Here is a 24,543-nt window from a genome sequence, read left to right as displayed (position 1 = left end):
GAGGCTTTACCTATTCTATGGACTCTGGAGAAAGTGGCATTACGCACATCAGTGGGCAGTTTTAGTTGAGTTGACATAAAGTCTCGGAATGTGTCCTCACAGCCTCTGTTGTTGTCATTCTCCGGTATCCCTGAAAATATTAGATTGTTCCGCATTGATCGACACTGTACATCAAGCAATGATTCTTTACGTTGTTTGTTCTCCCTTTGCACCACCTCCACCTTGCTATGAATAGAGTCTACAGTACCTTTCAGCTCCGTGTTCTCTTTCCTTAGATCATCAATCTGACGTTGGCTGAATTCTAGACTAGCACATAATGCATTGATGTCCTCTCGTAATATATCCAAGATATCAAGTTTGGCAAGCCTTTCATTAATGGATTTTAACAAGTCAACATCCATATCAGTAAACCTCTCCCCACGCACCCTCTTACTAAGGGATGGTGTCGTTCCATCGTTGATACCTATTTTCCAACTTGGTTTTGGTTTGTTTATTGATTTGGTTGGATGTCCTTAACAATGCTTGAATCCTCCGAAACCAGCGACATGTTTCTTTTGAGTTCGTAAGTATCTTTCGTCAATGAATCGTTCAAGCTCTTCAATGGATTTTGAATGATCCAGCGTGTTAACAGGCAGAGTTAAACACACAAACAAATTGTCCTCGATTTCAATCAAATGATTGTAAACTCAAAGCATTGAACATTATTTTTAATATTCTTATTCATTTTGAGTTTTGTAAAATTTTGTCATATTTATTTGCTTTATCAGCATGGATTAACAATCATGGCATATTTGTTCAATCATCACTGATTTTGCTATTTTTATACACTTTCAATGTATTAAAAGTACAGTAAAATGTTAAAAATCCACCACTAATCATTGTTGATACCTAAGCATACTGTAAATCGTATTGATTGATTCTGTAATTCATTTCATATCGCCTACTTTAAATAGCCTGTTGTCTTCAAGTTTGAAGCGATTTTTAAACCAACACATTTTAATACTGTATTGCATGTTTTATATGTTTCTCTAACCCTTTTGTATGCGAATTTCCATCGTCAATAAACCATCATAAATGACGTTTTTTTCCCAGTGACATCGCGTAAAAATGTTACAGGATCTGTATTCATTAGGGAGAAATAGGATTGGCCAGAGGCAAATGATACAACAGGATAAATAAATGTGCTCAGAAATGTACGACGTTGTGCGCAATAAGGAACGTGTCACCATAGAAATAGAATCTACATTAGAATTCCGTGCTCGTCACAATGTCCAATTAACATACATTTGAATTCCTAATTCTATGTGTATTACTCAGAGGTGAAGTTATTCACAATCACAACCAACCTACAGAATATCAATAGCAAACGCGAATTCTTCATTCAAGTCAATCAAAAATCGTATATGTTTTCCTGTTCTCAGTAAGGTAAGTAGGTCTTCCCATAATGAGAAGGACCGATATTGGACGCATTCGACATTTTCGAAAAACACGTTACTTGGATCATATCGAATCTGTTAGCTATACAACCAATTTATCGATCATCCATGGAGGAGCAGTTAGTTTGTGCCATGAACCAATTCATATCACTCTCTGCTTGCCACATTCTGAATGGTTAAGTCACTAATTGAAGACTATTGCAGAAAATGCTCAAGAGGCAATTCCGTACACTGAAAGCCCAGGGAAGACTCCCGCTAGACCTCCCTCTGAGACCAATGAAGGCCTGGCTCCTGGCAGGGAAAAGAGTCTTCTTGGAGTGAGTGCAGTGTTCTCATACTATTTTTGAATTGTACGAAACGTTATACTTCATTTAGGTAACTTGAGTTTATCACATCATCAGACAAGTGTAAATGATAACACTAATGTATCAAAATATATTAGACGACAGCAATAGTTTGATAGATAGTGTAGACAGACATAGTCTGATACATTTCCATATTCACATGAAGGCGTGAGACAGAGACATGGAAGAGATGGAGGAAAGTCTGTGTAGCTGAATTGGTGAGGACTATGTAGAACAAACAGTACACCCACTGTAAAACCCTTAAGATATCAGCAAGCTCATTTTTGGACCAAAAGAGAAAAACAGCAGCTATCAGTTCAAATGAATAATTTCTCCCATCATTTCAATGATGGACCAGTGTCCAGTCTCACCTGATACATCAACAGTATGTTAATTACATATTATGTTGTTACATAGACTTGGGATGCAAAGAGGGGCCTGGAATTACAGGAGACAGAGAGAGTTCTCCTGGTCAGTTGCCAGAGAGTTCAGGATGAATTAAGGATGTCTGATTTCACCGTGGACACGGCGCCCAACGAAGCCATCCAGCTTCTGAAAGAGGAGTGTTGGAAGTTGAACTTCTTGCACCTAAAGGATGAGACATGCCAGGCCACTGAGGTAAGACATAAGAGCCATCTGCAATGCCAATATTGTTTCTTTGAATAAAATGTCAAGCATCTTTGTCATTTCTGTGTATAATATGGTGTTCAAAGTTGGTCACAGTCAACGTTGGATGTCTTTGGTTTATTGTATTTGTGAAGTAGCTATAGGATAGTTATGAATGTCTCTGTCCAATTACAGCTCCCTGAGCTGTATGGGCATTCTGAGACCTCTTCAAAGGAAACTCTAATTGAAGAGAAAAGTCCAAAGACCAAGTGCCCGTCCAGCGTCGCTGGGGCTGCTGACATTGACAACACCAATGAGGAGGATTCAGAGGAGTCTCCGGATAACAATGTGGTGGACTTTCAGGATGAGCCGCTGGCCCTGGTCAGTGTGGAGAAAGACGCTGCTGGAGATGGAAAGGTCCTCAGCAAGGTGGTGAAGCCCAAAGGATGTCTGAAGGAGAGCTGCAAAGATCAGCTAACCCCAACAATCTATGATATGATTACGGAACTACCAAAGGTAAGGAACAAGAAGCCTGTTTCGTAAATGAAAGGTCAAGTGTCTTTGCAAGTTGGGTGTATCAGAGATGTCTCAAACGGACAATAATACAAATAAACTGCTATAATCTTTGACTTTGGATGTCTGTGGTATGTTTTGTGAAAAAGGACAGATATCTGTTTTGTTCTTACTCTTTCATTGCTCTGCATTGTCTGCTTAGTCCTATTTCGGATCCACTGAGAGCCTTCCTGAGATGTGTAGCAGAGGTCCTGAGGTGTGCAGTGGAGTGCCTGGGGTGAGTAACAGAGGTCCAAAGGTGTGCAGTGGAGCGCCTGAGGTGCCAAATGCAGTGGGAGAGGTGTCAAGTGACACAAAGAAGACAGAGGCAACTGGAGACCTTCTGAACACTGGAAACGGCCTGAGAAAGGTGGTGCAGCTATCCACCGAGAGCCATGCTGAGGTGTGCAATGGAGAGGCTGAGCTGTGCAGTGGTCCTGAGGTGTGCAGCAGAGGTCCTGAGGTGTGCAGCGGAGGTCCTGAGGTGTGCAGCAGAGGTCCTGAGGTGTGCAGCAGAGGTCCTGAGGTGTGCAGCAGAGGTCCTGAGGTGTGCAGCAGAGGTCCTGAGGTCCAGAGGTCCTGAGGTGTGCAGCAGAGGTCCTGAGGTGTGCAGCAGAGGTCCTGAGGTGTGCAGCGGTGGTCCTGAGGTGTGCAATGGAGAGGCTCCTGAGGTGTGCAGCGGAGGTCCTGAGGTGTGCAGCAGAGGTCCTGAGGTGTGCAGCAGAGGTCCTGAGGTGTGCAGCAGAGGTCCTGAGGTGTGCAGTGGAGGTCCTGAGGTGTGCAGCGGAGGTCCTGAGGTGTCAAACGCAGTGGAAGAGGTGTCCAGTGACACAAAGACTACAGAGGCTGCTGAAGACCTTCTGGACACTGGAAATGTCCTCAGCAAGGTGGTGAACCCCAAAGGGTGGCTGAAGCAGGACTGGGATGATCAGCTGAACAGAGACGTCAATGATATGATTGCAAATCTCCCAAAGGTAAGGAACAATAATCTTGTTTTGTAAATTAAAAAGGTCAAACGTCTTTGTAAGTGGGGTGTATCAGGGTTGTCTAAAACTGGACAATGTTATAAATTAGCTACTATAATCTTTGACCTAGTTTTTGTTTTTAAATGACAGATGTGTTTTCCTTACTCTTTCATTACGTCTGTTTAGCCCTATTTCGGATCCATCGAGAGCCTTCCTGAGGTGTGCAGCAGAGGTCCTGAGGTGTCAAACGAAGTGGAAGAGGTGTGCAGTGACACAATGAAGATAGAGGCTACAGGAAATCTTCTGAAAACTGGAAATGGCCTAAGCAAGGTGGTGCTCCTATCCACTGAGAGCCGTCCTGATGTGTGCATTAGAGTGCCTGAGGTGTTCAGTGGAGGCCCAGAGGTATGCAGTGAAATGCCTGAAGTGTACAGTGGATGTCCTGAGGTGTTCATTGGAGTCCCTGAGGTGTCAAACCCAGTGGAAGAGGTGTCCAGTGATACAAAGACAGAGGCTGCTGAAGAACTTCGGGACACTGAAAATGACCTCAGCAAGGTGGTGAAATCCAAAGGGTGGCTGAAGGAGGGCTGGGAAGATCAGCTGACCAAAGACTTCAATGATATGATTGCAAGACTCCCAAAGGTAAGGAACAAGAAGCCTGTTTCGTGATTGAAAGGTCAACTGTCTTTCTAAGTGGGGTGCATCAGGGTTGTCTGAAACTGGACAATATTATAAAGTAGCTACTATAATCTTTGACTTTGGATGTCTGTGGTATGTTTTGTGAAACAGCTAAAGGACATATGTGTTGTTCTTACTCTTGCACTGCTCTGCATGGTCTGTTTAGTCCTATTTTGGATCCAACGAGAGCCTTCCTGAGGTGTGCAGCGGAGTGCCCGAGGTGTCGAACGCAGTGGAAGTGGTGCGCAGTGACACAAAGAAGCAGAAGAAAAATGGTGTTCTACGATGTTTCCGACGTGTGTGGAAGTTCTTCACATGCACCAGCAGCCTCCCCAAAGAGGAGTGACTCAAGCACACACAACTCTGGGCAACACTTTCTCCTCCATCTCCCCCTTTCCTTCCAACTGGCTCCTTTTAATAATACAAATAAAGGGGATCTGAACCACAACAAAAAACTGCTTTCATGACTGTTTTTCATATGACTTACGATGTACGTATGAAGAATGCTTTAAATAACACTTACTAATTAATTATCCAGACAATTAAGCGGTTTTAGAAGTTCTTAAGTATGCATTAAATCACAGTATTACTGCATTACACACTAGTAAATATGTACGAAATCATTTGAGACACTTTGGGTATGAATGTAAGTTTGTGGTTGAATGGCTCTACTGTGGGCTATTTTCCTAATCAAAACCAAATCACAACTTTATTTGCAGAGCACATTTCTTACAGATGATGCATTTCAAAATGCATAGAAAATAAAAGGTTAGAAATATAAAAATGAGAAATGAAAATAGTAAAACAATCACAGTGGACATGAGACTAATGCACTAAAATAAATGAAAATAAATAAGATATATACAATGGTAAAATAGATAGTAGGACTAAGCAAAAGCACGGCTAATAAGTATCTCTTCAAAATTTCAACAGTTTGAGGCCTTCGGATCCTCCGGCAGGCTGTTCCAAAGGCCAGGACCATAGTGGCTGAAGGCAGCCTCACCACACGTTTTGGTTCTCACCTTTGGAACAACTAAAAGACCCGTGACAGAGGATCTGAGGGACCGACCGGGTAGATACAGTATCTTAAAAGCATATCAGACATGTACTCTAGGGTGCAGGGCCACGTAGTGCTTTTAAATTCAATTATAAAACTACAGGCAACCAACGCAGGGATTTAAAATAGCGTGTTAAAGTATGTTCAATTGTATCTCCTGACAACAGTTCAGTTGTATTGGTGTAATAGTGCCCTCCAGTGTTTCTGAGTAAAGGTTTAGATAAATGATGGTTGTTGTGGTGGGGCTTTGACAAAGCTATTGGAAGTTGCTAGTATGTCTTCTAAGTCAGTTTTCGGTTGCATAAGGAGACATTTCAAAGGAGGCTCCACAACTCAAAGGAGAGTACTTTGAAAATGGTTCTCTGGTCTGGCACTGATCAGAGATAACTGTATTGTGGAAACCTGTTTTCACCTATCCAATGGTGTTGGATCAGATTTCTTGGCTGTCGGTCCAATTCAAACTCACAGTCACATGAAACACACATTGACCAGTGTGTGAGATTGAAGTATTTAACAGGTGCATGTGTCACAACTGTGCAGCATCAACACAGGAAGTGGTTTAGAGTCTTTCAAACCTGTTTGGCAGGCAGGAAGTGCCGCTGGTTTAGACAGGAAACTGAGCCCAACAGCCACTGAACACAAACAACCACATGCATCTGTGTCAGATGACCCACAGATGGTGATGATGTTCTATTAAATGTCATTCAATAAATATTCTACATCTTGTTGTCGTTAATGTATGAATTTCAAGTTTGATCCCAATAGATGATAGAGCTAGTGAATGAGACAGGCCCCTAGACAGAGTTGTGAAATGTCTCAGCTTCCCATTGTTATGATAGGATCAGATCAGATGTCTCAATCAGTGTTTTAAATTTTAAAAAGAGAGAAAGGTGTGAAGAAATACGAGCCATCTGTGTAAAAGGAAGGTACAGATGCAAACAATTAATATCTAGGCTAAATTAACTAAAATCAGATCCAAGCATGTATTTACATTTCATATCCATAATAGAGTTGGCAAGTGGGTAGAACATTTGAAAACTCTCTCTGTTCCTCTCTGGCGCTTTCAAATTGATCGGGTGAACTGACACACTTCCTGTGAGGTGGGGGACAACTACACAGACTACACCTCCGTCTTAGTTACCTAAAACATACACGTGAAGAGATCCTGAGGATTTTATGAGAAGATGTCTTTCTAGCTGCGGAGGAATTTAACAATACTCTGTTCAAGACAAGGGGCCATTACAGAGAGGGTGGGAGGATTTGAGGTCAAGTGAAAAGAGAACTCTTGGATAGGATGGCAAGGGAAAGAAGGAGAGAGGTGAGAGAGCAGAGAGGCCAGACAGAATACTCAAATACATGAAGAAGAAAAACAAAAAAAAGGTAGTGACACTCTGAAAGGAAGCAACCGCTGAGTCTGGGAGGTTGAGGGCGTGAAGACTCACAGCAAAGGAACTACACACGAAGCAGTCAGACAGATGTTGCCAGATGACCTTTTGGAACACAGAAATCAAAAAAAGAATCAAGAAAGAAAACAAGTAATGTCCAAGTTATTAGTCATCCTAAGTGATTACATTTTGATGAGACCTTAAGTAGGGAGGTAAGGACGACTTATTCCATTCTTGAAAACAGTGAGAGGAGCAAGCAACAAAAAAAAAAGATAGCCACAAATACCAAAATGAAAATGGGCACAAACCAGGAGGCTGAATCTGAGCCAGAAGATAAACAGATTGCAGAGGAGACGGGCCCCACAGAGGAGGAGAAGGAGACACCTGCTGAGCATCCTCAAGACGCCCCTCCTCCTGAGGACGTTGACCCTCTCAACACCTACAAGTGGCACACTGGAGCCAAGGCAGCAACCCTCGACGGGACGAGAGGAGAGGGTGGAGAGACAGCATCAACAACAATAGAGAAGATGGAGAAGACCTCCAACACCAAATGGAGTAATAAGATGCAGAACTGGCGGAAAGCCCTGAGCGAGGACCCCGGGGACAAAGCCTCAACCACTGGACGAGGAGGGGAGACCCCCAGGCTGGAGAAGAACCCTGCCTGCAGGAAGAACCCCTTCAGAAGGGCCCAGTCTGAGCCTCCAGGGTCGCTGTTCACTACCTTGTCCCCTTCCTCTTCAGCCCAGGCAACATCGGGACCGGGGGCAAGCGCAGAGGAATCTGAACCATCCCCCACGGACACGCCACAGAAAGGGGGCGGAGGGGCACTGTTCAGGAAGTACATACGCACCGTCTCCCAGAAGCTCAAGAGGCCCCGGTTGCTGAGCAGAAACAGCACCTCGACCCTCCTACAAGGTGAAGGCGCAGAATGCACACCACACCATTGCCTTGTTATCTGAATGCACACCACACCATTGCCTTGTTATCTGAATGCACACCTAGCACCACACATGACAGTACTATGCTCTTTCTTCTGGTTTTTAAGACGTCCAACATCACTGTGTGTCAACCATTTTGAGTGCAGATTTAAATTCTAGGTTTGAATTTGTATAGTTTAGTTAGTCTCCCCATTTTAGTCTAGTTTAGATTTTCAGTCATTTTACTTCAGTGAAATGCTGACATCTGGTGTTGTATACATGGCATTTAGTCTGAGTCTAAGAACCCATGATGAAGGTAGACATGGTTAGTAAGCATTTTACACTTTAAAGAAGTGAGTTTGCATAAAACCAAAAGCATTATAAATCAACCATACAGTCAGAGACCATTTTGAGTGGACTTCTCAGTCGGTCTATTCGCCTAGGAGACGAGAATACACCTCAAGGTACAGATATGGATTTTTTTTTTTTTTTTAAAGTACAGTATGTGATATGATTTAGGAGAGGTTAATACAGCCATACTTAGAATAGAAAACAAACTGACACAGGATGTGTGAGAGTTGTGGTTCATCATAGATGGAGAGCGAGGAGGGGGTGGAGAAGATAGCGTCAAAACTAACTAGAAATGGGAGTGGCCATGTGCACTGTGTCAGATAACGACATCATGCCACAATTAGTCAGAATGAAAAACATCCAAGCCCCAGCGTGTGCACTCAATTATCCCCCAGAACGACCATTGCTGGTTTCCTCAAATTATATTGTAATCAGGAAAACTCAGAGAGCTCCACTTGTGCCAATGTCAGACACAGAAATAGAGTTAAAATAACTGTGTCCAATCAGAAGCATGACTAAGGTCATTGAAATGAGTCAAATTAGTGGCATCTATTGTAGACCATGTCACCCAACTGTAGTTAGTTGTGTCACACAGACAGTTCCAATTTAAAGGCCAGGATTTCAAGCGACTATTGGAGTGATTTGGTCCATCCCATTCTGCACTGATCTACTGTGCTGTTGTCATGGTGTGTGTTTGTGTGTATAGATGCGGGTGGGAGCGGGCCTGCAGCTGCGTCCCAAGAGCTAGCCAGGCTGTCATGGGCCCCTCCCCAGGACGTCCCCGTTTGGGACATCAACAACTGTGTCCTGGAGGACGGACAGATCCTCATCACCCCGGAGGAAGAGGTACACGACACAGACCGCTCACATCACCAACACTGAACATTTCACCACACTTAACACTGCACTTCCATTAAACAACATGGAGTCAACACCTTGAAGCATTGCACTTAACAGTTAGTACTATTACTGGGAGCACTGCACTCTCAATGGAAACTCATACTTGACTGTGTGAAGTTGACAGTCATGGCTTCTCTCTGGGTTATTATGTGAGTGTGCATCTCTTCTACTCCCTCTCTCAGCCAGTGATGTGGACCCGGAACCGAGTCAGCAGCTGCCTGTCAAACCTCAGCATGCAGAACCTGGCAGATGTCAACATGGGTTAGTACGCCAATACCGCCACATGGCTTTAGACAAGAGGACTGTTTCATATGAATGGGGTTCCTGGAACTGTGATCAATACCTTGCTTTCTCTGTTGTCATCAGAGACACAAAGGAGATACAACAGTGAAGTCCACTTCCTCATCAAAATGGCTGATCCGTAGAAATACAGACAGAGCGAGACTGAGTCAGGGATGTCTTTGCAAGGAGAACATCCAAATCGGCAGCATCACAAACCACTAGAGAGTCTAGCAGAGTAGCGGTAGAGCAGGCACAGAGGAAATAGCTGACGTGATTATACTTGCGAGTGGCTTTCAAATTGTTTCCTCAAAATTTGGGGGGTAGATACCATCGCATCTGTGTGTTCCAAGAAGATCAGTCAGGGCTGGTTGAGAAGAAGCAGTGTTTGTAGCGTGGCTTCTCTCATTCATGTTACTTTTATTAGTATTCGCTTGTGGACTTAGTCCGGCTATAGAATATTAGATATTGATTCGTTCTATGTGAAGCCTACATTGGCCTACATTGGCAAGGCCCATTAGGTGAAGAGAGGAGAACCATGAGTTGTGAAACAGTGTTCACTCTTACGTGTGATTAGGAGGGTTCGACAGATCTCTCTCTCGCTCTCTCAATGATGGGATTTAGACGCTGGATTTCATGTGGAGGCGCATTGGGTAAGCAAAGGGTTAGATTCCAAGAATTGTGTACGTTCATTTGTACGGTCACAATTGCTATTGATTCCTACAAATCTTTTACTTGATTATGTCTACGAAGGAGAATTATCAAAAGGTGAATTTTTAATGAACGCTCTGAAGAAAAGTGATGTACTGTGTGATGGCTTTAGTTACTGCCATAGGTACATTTATTATTTTCGCCAAAAAAGTGTTTCAATGGTTGTTTTATTGACATGGTGTGACACCACGGCTGATTTTCTGCTCTGCAGTGGTACTCAGGGTTTTAGTAGTGTCTAAACCAAGTAAATCAATGTCTGAAATGAAGGCTGCACTTGCAAGGTTCCTGCCCTGTCTAGGCTACTAGACAAAAGTCATATCCGGTGTGACTGTCTGAACACTTATCAAAGGTTGACTCATTTTGAACACTGAGCCTAGTCATCCCTCAACCGTCTTACGTTAGACATTTCTTACTGTTGGAGAGACTTAAGCTAAAGTGGTGATCAATAACATTTCAAAGCCGGCATACTAATGTTCAGTTCTACAGAACATGTACTGTTCTAGATTAGTTAGTCAAACTCAGTCTGAATAATCTTCAGCCTTGCAGCCTCGTCGATTTGAGCAGTTATTTGTTCGGTCTTCAGAGGAAATGCAGAAAGGGGGAAATGATTACACTTCCCCTGGTGGTTTCAGAGGACCGCAATTTAGTTTTTGGGGGAGATTAGATCAACCACTTGTTGTCTCTCCCCAATGGTTCCCAGATAAACAGGAAAATGTACACACGTACATATGTAAGACGTGAGTGATATGTAACGAGATATACAGTATATTTATATGTTTATTTGGCGCAACAATAAGAGACAACCCACAATGCCCACTTCACGCCTGAGACGCTCTGATAAAAGGTTGCCATTTTTTTAGAGGGCGGGATCATGTCAAGCCAAAAACTGTGTTTACATGCTAACTGTGTGCATCTCTTGGACCTGCAGAATGCAGCCCCGACCACATGGCCCCCACTGGAGGACCCAGACTGAAGAGCCAAGATGGAGGAGTGAGGGTGAGCACTGCATACTCCACAGATAAAACACTGTTATTACATGATTCATGACAGCTCTGGATTTCCTGAGGATTCTGTATGACTCAGGGCCTGCTAATCAGTATGCCCCTGGGGATGAATTGAACTTCATCTCCCATCTCTCCCTCCCCCTCTTTAATTGTCTTCCTCCTGCCCTCTGTCTCTAGGGGCTGATCAAGCGGCGTTTCTATGGTGGAGCCATGCGAAAGAGCAATACCCAGTTAAACACCGTTGGGTTGAACAAAGGGAGCAGGTATGTGGTCAGTCTCATAGTGCTCTTGGTGTGTAAGGCAGGCTGTTCCTCCTTGACTCCTCTCGTCTCCTCCTCCCTGTCTGTTCAGCAGGCTCCATGGCTCACGGGAGTCCGTGTCCATCCCAGTCAGCGCTGCAGGAAACCTGGATCTGAGTGCAGACACCAGTACGGTCATCAGGCCTGTACACAGCTCCATCCTGGGGGAGAAGTACTGTTTTGAGGTAGGGCTGACCTTTGACCTGTAACTTCTATACTCGTCCCATGTCTTAAAGTGATTTGACCAGGTTCATGTTAAATACTGCCCAATAACATCTTTGCCTCACTCTGTCCTGTCATGTATTGACTGATGGCATTTTCCACCTTCACATTGACATCCTAGGTGATAAACTCAGAGACCAACCACTGTTTTGGGTGCTCCTCAGCTGCTGAGCGAGACCGCTGGATAGAGGACCTGAGACGGGCTGCTCAGCCCAATAAGGTAAAGAAACTATTTAAAAACATTCATCTTCCATACCAATTAAAAGGAAAAGTTATTTTTTACAACCAAATCACAAAAAAAATACAAAAAAATGTAAATGGCATGTTATTTCACTTGTTTTTGTGAAACTTATCCCAAACAGCAAATAATTTCCTCATCCTTGTTGTATGTTATGAGGGCCCGAAAAAAAACAAAGGCTCCAAAAACACCCAAATATGTCCTTTTAGAAACAGCAAATATCTCATGGTAGTGATGCAGGTCTTTAAATGAATATACATGAAATTACGCCACTCCAAAGTTGATCTGCAACGTTATATTCCCTTTTGTGTGACTCAAGTGGTCTCCCCTATCCAGCTTGTTCCATTCTTCATGTAGCCTGCTTCTACAGGTAACTGCCATCACGAGCCACCAGAATAGCTTCAATGCGCCTTGGCATAGATTCTACTAGTGTCTGGAACTTCCTATGTGGAAGCACCCCATGCCTTCAATATACAGTACTTTGTATCCCTTATAAGTGTTTTTATTTTGGCAGTTACTTATAGAATGGAGAGGAACCACTGGAGTCACAACAAAATTGAATATTATTATAAAAAATTTAAAAAATTGTACAAAAGATAAAGTATCCTTCAATGTATGCCATATTGCCATGATATCATAGGAATCCATATTGTATACTCACTGATTGATGTTCTAACATGTTCTGTCTCCGTTAGGACAACTGTGAGCGGACAGAGAACTCCCTCAGTCTGTGGGTGAATGAGGCCAAGGACTTGCTCCCCAAGAGGCGATACTACTGCGAGCTGCACCTGGACGGCACCCTGTTTGCCCGCACCAGCAGCCGAGCCGTGGGCAAGTCTTCCCATCACTCCAGTTTAGCTGGTGATGGGTCCTCTGGTGGGGTGCTCGGGGGCAGCGGAGGTGTGGTCGGAGGCTGCCAGCTGTTCTGGGGAGAGTTTTTTGAGCTGGACAACTTGCCGTCGGTCTCCCAGATCACCCTGCACCTCTTCCGTGACGAGGAACCCAAGAAGAAGCGTCACTCCCGGGATGAGTCCACCCTGCATCCCCTTGGCAGTGTGGCCATATCCCTGGCCGACATCCGTGGAAGGGCCTTCCAGGAGAAGTGGCACCCAATCATTCCCTACAAGGCGTCTGGTGCCGGCGGGACGAAGGAGCAACTGGGGCCCCAAGCGTCGCTCCGTGTCAAGGCCCGCTTTCAAAACCTGCAGGTGCTGCCCATCGAGAAGTATAAGGAGTTTGCAGAGTTTGTGACAGTGGACTATGTGGGCATGTGTAGGAACCTGCAGCCACTGCTGTCTGTCAGGGAGAAGGAGGAACTAGCCGGGGCACTGGTCCACGTCTTGCAAAGCATTGGCAAGGCCAAGGTAAGAAAACAAAAGTGTGACCACTGCATCATGATAAGCATTTAAAGTAGACCTTTACAATAGTCAGCTAGTCATAACTTGCTAAAAGCGCTTATTCTGTGTGTTTTTGTTCCAGGAGTTCCTTATCGAGTTGGGTAGTGCAGAGGTGGAACGCCTTGGGGAGAAAGAGGCATTGATCTTCAGGGAGAACACACTGGCAACCAAGGCCATTGATGAGTACATGAAGCTGGTGGGGCAGAAGTACCTCATCGACACCCTGGGTAAGGAATATCTGTGGTTGAGATTAGCTTTTAAGCTTTTGGAAATATAATTTTTCCCCCTGGGTAACAGTGGATCTGTTTTAACACTTTCTTAGACCTTCCTTTTAGAAAACTGTTGCCATGCAAAACTGTGCCCTTGCTCTTCTTACAGGGGACTTCATCACTCGACTGTATGCCTCAGTAGAGAGCTGTGAAGTGGACCCTCTCAAATGCCCCGCCTCTGAGCTGTCAAACAACCAGCGTCACCTGAAGGAGAGGTGTGAGGACGCAGTGCAGAAAATCACTGAGATGCACGGGTGAGGGACAAAGAGACCTGATGGGAAATGATATATAAAGACAGAACATGGGGGGGAGCAGTCTTAGCTAGAAGAATGCTATCAAATGAGCGCCGATTCATATTCATTCACAGAAAATCCAAGGCTGTAACTGACTGCTCTCGCCACCGTTTACCTCGCAGGTCTTTCCCTGAAGAGCTTAACAGGATCTTCTCCAGCTGGGTGAAGCTGTGCGAGGAGCAGGGACGACCTGAAATCGGCCAGCGCCTCATCTCTGCCTCGCTATTCCTCCGTTTCCTGTGTCCCGCCATCCTCAGCCCCTCCCTGTTTGGTCTGACACAGACCTACCCAGAGCCGGCCACCCTGCGCACCCTCACCTTCACCGCCAAGGTCATCCAGAACCTGGCCAACTTCACCCTGTGAGTGTGTGGGGCTTCACCGCTGTCTGCACCCCATCATACTTCATCTATGTAGCCATGGAAACCAACATTAGACATAAGCTACTAGATATATTCCCTAATATACCCCTTAAAACATCTGACACAATGATGGAAATAATATACTTGACAATCATTCAATTCTTCAAACTATGTGGTCCAAGTCAAGAATAAACATCTCTCCATATTCCCAAACCAGACGTTCCCTCCTTCAACACTAACCCATTCCCCATTCTCTTCCATTAACAGGTTTGGGGAGAAGGAGGAGTACATGCTGTTCATGAATGACTTCCTGCAGCAGCACTGGGAGAAGATGAGGTGCTTCCTTCAGACAGTGTCCAGCCCAGACATAGAGATCCCAATGACATCCTTCGATGGCTATGTTGACTTGCCTCTGCGTCTGGCTGTCCTACACAGCCTGCTGGTCGACATAATTTCCCCAATGAAGCAGGTAGGCATAAATCAACTGAATCAAAGGCAAGGATCATGCCATGACATTCCTGTATTTCTATATTCTTGCTACCAGTCACTTTTCAGCCCTGTTTACATGTACACTATCGTTCAAAAGTTTGGGGTCACTAGAAATGTCCTTGTTTTTGAAAGAAAAGCTAATTTTTTTGTCCATTAAAATAACATCAAATTTATCAGAAATACAGTGTCAACATTGTTGATGTTGTAAATGACTATTGTCTAAAACTGGCCTTCTTTAGACTAGTTGAGTATCTGGAGCGTCAGCATTTGAAATTGCCAAGAAACTGAAGATTGGAGTAGTACACAGCGTTGTATGCATTCACAGAACAGTGCAAACTGGCTCTAAACAGAATAGATGAGGAGTGGGAGGCTCCGGTGCACAACTGAGCAAGAGGACAAGTACATTAGAGTGTCTAGTTTGAGAAACAGGCACCTCAAAGTCCTCAACTGGAAGCTTCATTAAATAGTACCCGCAAAACAGTCTCAACATCAACAGTGAAGAGGCGACTCCGCGATGCTGGCCTTCTTGGCAGAGTTCCTCTGTCCAGTGTCTGTGTTCTTTTGCCCATCTTAATATTTTATTTTTATTGGCCAGTTTGAGATATAGCTTTTTCTTTGCAACTCTGCCTAGAAGGCCAGCATCCCGGAGTCGCCTCTTCACTGTTGACGTTGAGACTTGTGTTTTGTGGGTACTATTTAGTGAAGCTGCCAGTTGAGGACTTGTGAGGCGCCTGTTTCTCAAACTAGACACTCTAATGTACTTGTCCTCTTGCTCAGTTGTGCACCGGGGCCTCCCACTCCTCTTTCTATTCTGGTTAGTGCCAGTTTGAGACAGCCTATAGGGAGGAGGTTAGAGACCAACCTGGCTGTGTGGTGCCAAGACAACAACCTCTCCCTCAACGTGATCAAGACAAAGGAGCTGATCGTGGACGACAGGAAAAGGAGGGCCAAGAACGCCCTCATTCACATGGGGCTGTAGTGGAGCGGGTTGTGAGCTTCAAGTTCCTTGTAGTCTAGATCACTAACAACCTATCATGTTCCAAACACACCAAGACAGTTGTGAAGAGGGCAACGCCTATTCCCCCTCAGGAGACTGAACATACTTAGCATGGGTCGTCAGATCCTCAAAGAGTTCTACAGCTGCACCATCAAGAGCATCCTGGTTGCATCACCGCTTGGTATGGTAACTGCTCGGCATCTGACTGTAGCACCTTGCAGAGGGTAGAGCATACAGCCCAGTGCATCACTGGGGCCAAGCTTCCTGCTATCCAGGACCTCGATAACAGACAGTGTCAGAGGAAGGCCCTAAAAATTGTCAAAGACTCCAGCCACCCAAGTCATAGACTATTCTCTCTGCTACTGCAAGGCAACTCTAGGTCTAAAAGGCCCCATAACAGCTTCTATCCCCAAGCCATAAGACTGCTAAACAGTTAATCAAATGGCTACTCAGACTATTTTCCTTTACCCATTTTATATGCTGCTGCTACACGCAGTTTATTATCAATGGATAGTCACTTTACCCCTACTTACATGTACATTACCTCAATTAACCTGTACACCCGCACATTGACTCGGTACCGGTACCTCCTGGATATAGCCACGTTATTGTTATTTTATTGTGTTAATTTTTATTTGTATTACAGTGCCTTGCGAAAGTATTCGGCCCCCTTGAACTTTGCGACCTTTTGCCACATTTCAGGCTTCAAACATAAAGATATAAAACTGTATTTTTTTGTGAAGAATCAACAACAAGTGGGACACAATCATGAAGTGGAACGACATTTATTGGATATTTCAAACTTTTTTAACAAATCAAAAACTGAAAAGTTGGGCGTGCAAAATTATTCAGCCCCCTTAAGTTAATACTTTGTAGCGCCACCTTTTGAATTTGTTCTTAACTGACTTGCCTTGTTAAATAAAAGGTAAAATAAAAAGTGGTAGCTAACATGCTGTTCACATCTCTTCCTCAGGACACCATAGACAAACTGCACCCTCTGCCTTCAATCCTGAACCAGATTACAGAATCTCTGGGCTCAGATGCTCTGCGGATTACTGTTAGCAGGTGAGGTTGGTGAGTGTACTTAAGTGTATTGCACATAAGCATTTTTGTAGACCTGCTTGTGTGCATACACAGTTTCAATCTTCTTTACATCTCGCTTTATTGTCGTGATTTTTCTTTTTCACGACAGCCACATTGGTCAATCCAAGCCAACATATGTGCCCCCTAAAGACCTGGGTAAGTACAGCCCTCTGCACAACTCCCTGCAGCAGCTGCCTATGGATGTGAAGGGCAGCCAGCGGAAAGAAAGCTTTCAGAGGGGCAATCGAGACAGGAGGAGTGCCAGAGAGAGGAAGCCAGTATCCAGAACCCAGAGTGCGCCGCACAGACCGCCGGCGGACCCTAAACAGCTACGGAGGAGGAGGAGCAGCACTGAAAATCTGCCACTGGAGGACCAAGAGGCAGAGCAGGAAGCCAACCCTCCACTTGATATTTCATCACCGCAGAACGTGAGTTTGGAAGTCTTGGTCATGTGGTTTCAATTGTCAACATTCAAACGTTCCATTTCATGTTGATATTATCCTTATGAAGTATATGGTTCATAGTCATAACCGAGCATTGCCATGTGGTTGTTCTGTTGAGAGTCGATGGGTGGGAGAAGTGATTGAATCTTATGAAAGCATCCCCTCTTCTTGTGTCAGAGTGTCGGTGTAAAGTCTCCTCCTGCCCCAGTGCCTTGGATCAAAGTGTCCCAGAGCAAGGAGCCATACGAGAGGAAGATCGAGAATGAAGAGATCAACCTACTGGACAGGGTGGGTTCATCTTCATGTTATTTATCATCCAGTAACGCTGGCTCCTTCCTCTTTTGCATTGATTACTTCAGCTCATCAAAGAAATACAGCAATGATGAAATTACTTGACCACCATGATGTTGATTTGTGATTTAACCAGCATGCACAGGAGCTGTCGGAGCTCCGCCTGGGGGTGGAGCAGGTGACAGAGCGCGAGTTGGAAATGGCCAAGCGGCTGGAGGACTTCATTGTCCAAAGCCAAGATCAGAATGCAGCCTTGTTGGCTGAGGTTAACGAACTGCGGAATCTTCTGGCTGTCCGTGAGGAACAGCTCGCCAGCGCCACTTTCAGGTGAGACAGTGGAGTAAGAGGGACAGATCGAAAGGTCATAGCGTTTCATTCACAACCTTTCAAATGAATGAGAGTTTATTTGGTTTGAACATGAACTAAAATACAATTGTTAAATCGGCGTCATAGGCTGGGGGTTATCGAGGAGGAGAGGGAGGAGGATGAGAGGAGGCTGAACGTTGCCGTGGCAGCAGCTGAACGAATGAACGTACTGGTAAGACTGGAGAGATCTACCACAATCATTAAGATAAAGATGAGTGTTTAGGCTACATTAATTTTTGTTTCTCTTAGCTGGTAACATGACTTGAAAAGCTAAACTAAATGGAGCCGTTTGTTGCTGTGTGTTCTCAGGAGGAGCAGTTTGCAGACCTGCTGAAGGACAGGCACCAGCTCAGTGGAGACTATACCGGTGACCAGAACAACACACAGTACCCTGGGATCGGGACAAATCATGTCAACAGCAACTGAAGTCAGACTGGCAGCACAGAGTTGTAATACAGACACATGAGTAGTTTAGTCCCCATAGCTTTCATGTTCTTCCAAATACAAAAACACCCAGAATTATGTCATTATGCCTGATGGTTGGCTTACTTTCAGAAATACAGTAAATGTATACATGAATCTTAAACTGTGTCCAATTGCAAAAACAGAAATGAACTAAAAAGTCACAGGTATGCTAAGCCTGTTTAACATAGCACTTACTGTGTACACTGTACTTCAAATATTTGTGGAATATTAGTTGATTTGACAGAAACAGACAGATCTAATGTGAGTGTAGAAACCTAAACATCAATAACAGCCTACGGTAAGAACAATTTCCCTCTCTGCAGTTTAACAGAATTAACGTAAGGATATCAAATCAAATGTATTTATATAGCCCTTCATACATCAGCTGATATCTCAAAGTGCTGTACAGAAACCCAGCCTAAAACCCCAAACAGCAAGCAATGCAGGTGTAGAAGCACGGTGGCTAGGAAAAACTCCCTAGAAAGGCCAAAACCTAGGAAGAAACCTAGAGAGGAACCAGGCTATGAGGTGTGGCCTGTCCTCTTCTGGCTGTCCCGGGTGGAGATTATAACAGAGCATGGCCAAGATGTTCTAATGTTCATAAATGACCAGCATGGTCAAATAATAATAATCACAGGCAGAACAGTTGAAACTGGAGCAGCAGCACGGCCAGGTGGACTGGGGACAGCAAGGAGTCATCATGCCAGGTAGTCCTGAGGCATGGTCCTAGGGCTCAGGTCCTCCGAGAGAGAGAAAGAAAGAGAGAATTAGAGAGCGCATACTTAAATTCACACAGGACACCGGATAAGACAGGAGAAGTACTCCAGATATAACAAACTGACCCTAGCCCCCTGACACAAACTACTGCAGCATAAATACTGGAGGCTGAGACAGGAGGGGTCAGGAGACACTGTGGCCCCATCCGATGATACCCCCGGACAGGGCCAAACAGGAAGGATATAACCCCACCCACTTTGCCAAAGCACAGCCCCCACACCACTATAGGGATATCTTCAACCACCAATTTACCATCCTGAGACAAGGCCGAGTATAGCCCACAAAGATCTCCGCCACGGCACAACCCAAGGGGGGGCTCCAACCCAGACTGGAAGATCACATCAGTGACTCAACCCACTCAAGTGACGCACCCCTCCTAGGAACGGCATGAAAGAGCACCAGTAAGCCAGTGACTCAGCCCCTGTAATAGGGTTAGAGGCAGAGAATCCCAATGGAAAGAGGGGAACCGGCCAGGCAGAGACAGATTTGGTCCTGCCGTACATACCTACACGTACGCTATGGTCACAAGACGCAGGCCTCCTAATTGTCCCTAGAATTTCTAAGCAAATAGCTGGAGGCAGGGCTTTCTCCTATAGAGCTCTATTTTTATGGAATGGTCTGCCTACCCATGTGAGAGACGCAAACTCGGTCTCAACCTTTTAAGTCTTTACTGAAGACTCATCTCTTCAGTGGGTCATATGATTGAGTGTAGCTCCAGAGCCTTTCCGTTCACCTTCACACTCTTGGGCCAGACTACACTCAATCATATGACCCACTGAAGAGATGAGTCTTCAGTAAAGACTTAAAAGGTTGAGACCGAGTTTGCGTCTCTCACATGGGTAGGCAGACCATTCCATAAAAATAGAGCTCTATAGGAGAAGGCCCTGCCTCCAGCTATTTGCTTAGAAATTCTAGGGACAATTAGGAGGCCTGCGTCTTGTGACCGTAGCGTACGTGTAGGTATGTACGGCAGGACCAAATCAGAGAGATAGGTAGGAGCAAGCCCATGTAATGCTTTGTAGGTTAGCAGTAAAACCTTGAAATCAGCCCTTGCCTTGACAGGAAGCCAGTGTAGGGAGGCTAGCACTGGAGTAATATGATACCACACCTTGATATGTAATTAAATACATCATCATTGCCCTCTTTTGATACACCACTTCTCAGAATGTTGTCCATCTTCCATCTGTTTTGAATGCAGATTTACAATCTGTTAATTTAACAAATAAAATAAGCAATGTACCATTCAAAGTGTTTGTGTGAACTTGTTGTGTGTGACTATGTGTTCTACTTTGTAAGAATGACTAAATTACTATTGCTGAATAACAAAATAAACAATGTCCATGCAAGGAGTCAGAGAATAGTTTAATTGGTTTATTTGAGAGTATAGACACAGGTATACGCTGTATACTCACTTCTTAATCCCCAGTGACACATATCAAAGTAGCGTAGAGGACGGTTGGAATGGGTTGCCCAAAAACCGTTTCAATTAAATGTTAAAGGGGAACACTAACAACAATCCTTTGAGCAAAAATGAAAGAACTGAGCAGACGCAAATGCAGTTATGTTTCCTGCAAGCATCCTAGCTAACTTTAATTTATCTACTGAAACACAGTGTATTGCTGGCTAACACAGCTACTACTGTGTTACAGTGGGGGGGAAATCTAATTATGTAGCTAGCTAGGTAGGTAAACAACTACCGGTAGCCATATCTATGACTAAAAATAGAAGAGTTTTTACAAAATAGGAGCTCTTTTGTATCTTGATTGTAAAACCTCTTTTAAGTTGTAGATATGGCTAGCTACTAAAAAGCAAGCTACAACATTACAACCAGCCACCTAAAATTAGGTTTAACAGCAAACATTAGCACGACTGGAGTTGGCTAGCTATTTAGCCTGGCACCTGCAAACATGTTATGCACCACGCTTCACATTTGTAACTTGTTAGCAAGCATGAATAACATCAGCAACTGTAAATAATTTTACTAGCTAGCTATGTAACATTGATGAGGGTTGACATTGGTTATGACCATGGATGCATTTCAATCTCACAGAGTTATAGGCATGATGCAAGATAGGATTCCAAAGAGATGTAAATAACAAGTATTGCATATCCCGCAAACTACCTAAGTTTACTAGCGAACAGTGAGGAGAAACTACACAACAATTTACTGTTGTAAATCTCAAACTATAGCTGATTTTACTATAAAAAATATTTGCCTAGTGGACATGGTTATATGTAGATACTGTCTGCCTGCCTACCTACCTACCTAGGCTCATTTGTACAGACTGCTCACTGTGCAAAGGTTGAGGGTTATGCCATATTTCATTCTATTAGTCTAGATATTATTGTAAATGTAATCTATGTGCCTGTGCACATGTATGCATGTTCAACTAGTCTACCCCAATGTTGATGTTATGCTGGCATGGTTCAACTGTTGTTCAAACTGTATATTATAGTATTTGTTTGTGTCTTACATACATTACCATGTGGTGCCTGTGCTTCTTCCTGGAGTGGATTCTAGATCCAAAAACAATTATTTGTGTGTGTGTGTGTAACTGTAGCTTAACTGTATCCAGTGAGCTGTTTCCTTCGAGGGATAAAACATTCTGGATTTCAAGCTAATGACTCATGAGGAGCTGAATTGCAGTTTGATCATGACAACCCTCCTTCCACAGCTTTACAAGTATTCCCTGAACTTACTGTATGTTTCTTTGGAATGGCAATTTCTCACCATCATCTGCTGATCACTAGTTCTCTTAGCTACAGATTGTTGCACCAGATAATGTGATTTAACCAAATATTTTTGGTATCCATTACTGGGTGTTATAGGATAGATACTGTTTGGTGTAGCACAGAGAATTTTCAACCAACATTAGCGATGCCATCGTCATCCTCGAGTCGGGGAAAACAGGAGTCTCACAATGTCCATGTCCAGTTGCATAAAGTAAACCAACAATATGTGCGCCGACATCGTGTCTTTCAAGTCTTTTCATTCATTGATCGAGACAGGAATTTTGGGGTGTACAACCACCTGTCTCGATCAATGAAAGAAGACTTGAAATAGACAAAATGTCAGCAAAAATCTCTGGGTAAATCACATTATCTGGTGTAACAATCTGTAGCTACAGTTCTCTGCACTTGTGTGTCCCTACACCTGAGGGACACTCGGACACACTGAACTACACTGTTCATAAAAATGTGGGCGTATGTTACTTTTACCACATAACATTGTTGAATACACAGTTCTTGATTTAGCAGTAAATAGTGTACACTCCTGTATTTTAGAGATTTAGACAGACATTCTTTGGATATCTGAATACCTAGCATCTGCTACAGAGCCCTGTACAACTTATATAAATACACTACATGTGGAAAACCCTTCAAATTAGTGGATGTGGCTATTTCAGCCACACCGGTTGCTGCCGGGTGTACAAAAATCAGAAAAAAGCCGTACAATCTCCATAGACAAACATAGGAGTAGAATGACCAGTACTGAAAAGCTCAGGGACTTTCAACGTGGCACTGTCATAGGATACCACCTTTCCAACAAGTCAGTTCCTCAAATTGAACCAAGTCCATATTAATGCCCATGATTTTGGAATGAGATATTCAACGAGCAGGTATTTACATACTTTTGGCCATGTAATGTATCTTCTGTGAATCCATAAGGGCAGACACATTTCAAGGACTGAAAGAAAATATCCATATTTATTTTATAGTGGTTCTTTTCTTTTTAGTTCACCTTCATTAAACCAGGTAGGCCAGTTGAGAACAAGTTCTCATTTATGACTGCGACCTGGCCAAGATAAAACAAAGCAGTGTGACAAAAACAGAGTTACACAAACAAATGTACAGTCAATAACAAAAGAAAATAAAAATATATGTACAGTGTGTGCAAATGTAGAAGAGTAGGGAGGTAGGCAATAAATAGGCCCTAGAGGCGAAAATAACTACAATTTAGCATTAACACTGGAGTGATAGATGTGCAAGTAGAGATACTGGGGTACAAAAGAGCAAGAGGGTAAGTAATAATATGGGGATGAGGTAGTAGGGTGTGCTGTTTACAGATTGGCTATGTACAGGTACAGTGATCGGTAAGCTGCTCAGACAGCTGATGCTTAAAGTTAGAAAGGAAGATATAAGACTCCAGTTTCCGAGATTTTTGCAATTCGTTCCAATCATTGGCAGCAGAGAGCTGGAAGGAAAGGCGGCCAAGGTAAGTGTTGGCTTTGGGGATGACCAGTGCAATGTTGCAATGGGGTTACTATGGTGGCCAGTGAACTGAGATAAGGCAGGGCTTTACCTATCAAAGACTTATAGATGACCTGGAGCCAGTGGGTTTGGCGACGGATAAGTAGTGAGGGCCAGCCAACGAGAGCATACAGGTCAGTGGTGGGTGGTATATAGGGCTTTGGTGATGAAACTACACAACATACTTCGTATTACTTTCTTAGCTACAGTATACACATCTCCTTGGCATAGTCCATTCATGCAGCAGCATACAATACATTTTTGGACTCACCTTGTGGTGCTGTGCTCACTTGAACAGGAAGGTGGTGCGACGGTCCTTCGTGGGCAAATATTATCCACCACAGAAAGCACTGAGCTAGGCTGAAACACCTGCCTTTTGGAACTGCATTACTCAAGAAAACAAGAGACCATGTTTGTATGTGACTTTATTAAACCCAATGATAATTACATATTTTACATTGTTTGCAAACTGATGTGACACGTATTAATGCCAAAATAACAAAAACCAGGCAAGCCCCCCCCCCAACAACAACAAAAGTGGGGCTCAAGCCACACCTGCCCTGAATGATGGGTTGCCACTGGTCATTAGGCCTGTAGCCTGATTTGATGCGTCCATGCACGCCTCTGTCTCGGCCACTCATCTCCGCCTTGACAAAAATGCAAGTGTTCTCCTCAAACCACAACGAGCACATACCACCCAGTTTCCAGTCAATTCGCTAATGTTTCAGGTGGCTGACATGCAGTACTGTTAAATAATGGTGCAAACCGCAACTGAATCAACATTCCACACAAAGCAATGATATTTACTCAGGTATGGCCGGGTATTGAGGACCATGTTGTTGTATGTTGCATTGATCCGATCTGTAATAGACTATGGCAGTATAGCGCATGGTTTGGCAGCAGGGACCTCATTGGAAAGGCTAGATGTCATACAGGGTCAAGGACTATGTAGTAGTTTCGCTATAACCTGTTACGGTGATATATAGGTCTAAAGGCCGAGTCAATAAGAAGACGAGGTGTCAGAATAAATTCAAACACACCTTTGTCACAAATCACAAAACCTGATCGCAACCTCTGTCCAGTGAAGTCCACAAAGCATATTGCATGTACAGTAACATG

General features: G+C 43.9%; 2 protein-coding genes across 5 annotated transcripts; both read left to right on the top strand.

Annotated features, from left to right (window-relative positions):
• Nucleotides 1–1,639: 1,639 nt before the first annotated feature.
• On the top strand, nucleotides 1,640–5,022 carry LOC112242690. Its single transcript, XM_042305339.1, has 8 exons — nucleotides 1,640–1,753; nucleotides 1,947–1,998; nucleotides 2,198–2,398; nucleotides 2,582–2,902; nucleotides 3,102–3,514; nucleotides 3,573–3,912; nucleotides 4,090–4,545; nucleotides 4,748–5,022. Exons 1-8 carry the CDS (start codon nucleotides 1,644–1,646, stop codon nucleotides 4,925–4,927), a joined length of 2,073 nt encoding a protein of 690 aa, XP_042161273.1. The 5' UTR covers nucleotides 1,640–1,643; the 3' UTR covers nucleotides 4,928–5,022.
• Nucleotides 5,023–6,733: 1,711 nt separating this feature from the next.
• On the top strand, nucleotides 6,734–18,861 carry LOC112245493 (ras GTPase-activating protein nGAP-like). 4 transcript variants are annotated; one of them, XM_024413614.2, is made up of 18 exons: nucleotides 6,734–7,938; nucleotides 8,998–9,137; nucleotides 9,374–9,452; nucleotides 11,110–11,177; nucleotides 11,363–11,448; nucleotides 11,540–11,669; nucleotides 11,828–11,926; nucleotides 12,640–13,308; nucleotides 13,424–13,568; nucleotides 13,720–13,864; nucleotides 14,026–14,262; nucleotides 14,530–14,731; nucleotides 16,722–16,813; nucleotides 16,941–17,259; nucleotides 17,452–17,562; nucleotides 17,702–17,892; nucleotides 18,019–18,103; nucleotides 18,241–18,861. In XM_024413614.2, exons 1-18 carry the CDS (start codon nucleotides 7,314–7,316, stop codon nucleotides 18,355–18,357), a joined length of 3,540 nt encoding a protein of 1,179 aa, XP_024269382.1. In that variant the 5' UTR covers nucleotides 6,734–7,313; the 3' UTR covers nucleotides 18,358–18,861. The 4 variants fall into 4 exon arrangements, with proteins under 4 accessions (XP_024269382.1, XP_024269381.1, XP_042158320.1 ...); XM_024413613.2 differs by having other exon boundaries at nucleotides 11,537–11,669; XM_042302386.1 differs by lacking the exons at nucleotides 6,734–7,938; nucleotides 8,998–9,137; nucleotides 9,374–9,452 and adding an exon at nucleotides 9,698–10,123 and having other exon boundaries at nucleotides 18,241–18,858.
• The last annotated feature ends 5,682 nt before the right edge of the window (nucleotides 18,862–24,543 follow it).

The sequence above is a fragment of the Oncorhynchus tshawytscha genome, linkage group LG02 (genome assembly GCF_018296145.1).
Source record: "Oncorhynchus tshawytscha isolate Ot180627B linkage group LG02, Otsh_v2.0, whole genome shotgun sequence".
Taxonomy (NCBI): Eukaryota; Metazoa; Chordata; class Actinopteri; order Salmoniformes; family Salmonidae; genus Oncorhynchus; species Oncorhynchus tshawytscha.
The sequence above is the reverse complement of the archived record's forward strand: the minus strand, read 5'-3'. Positions and strand labels throughout refer to the sequence as shown.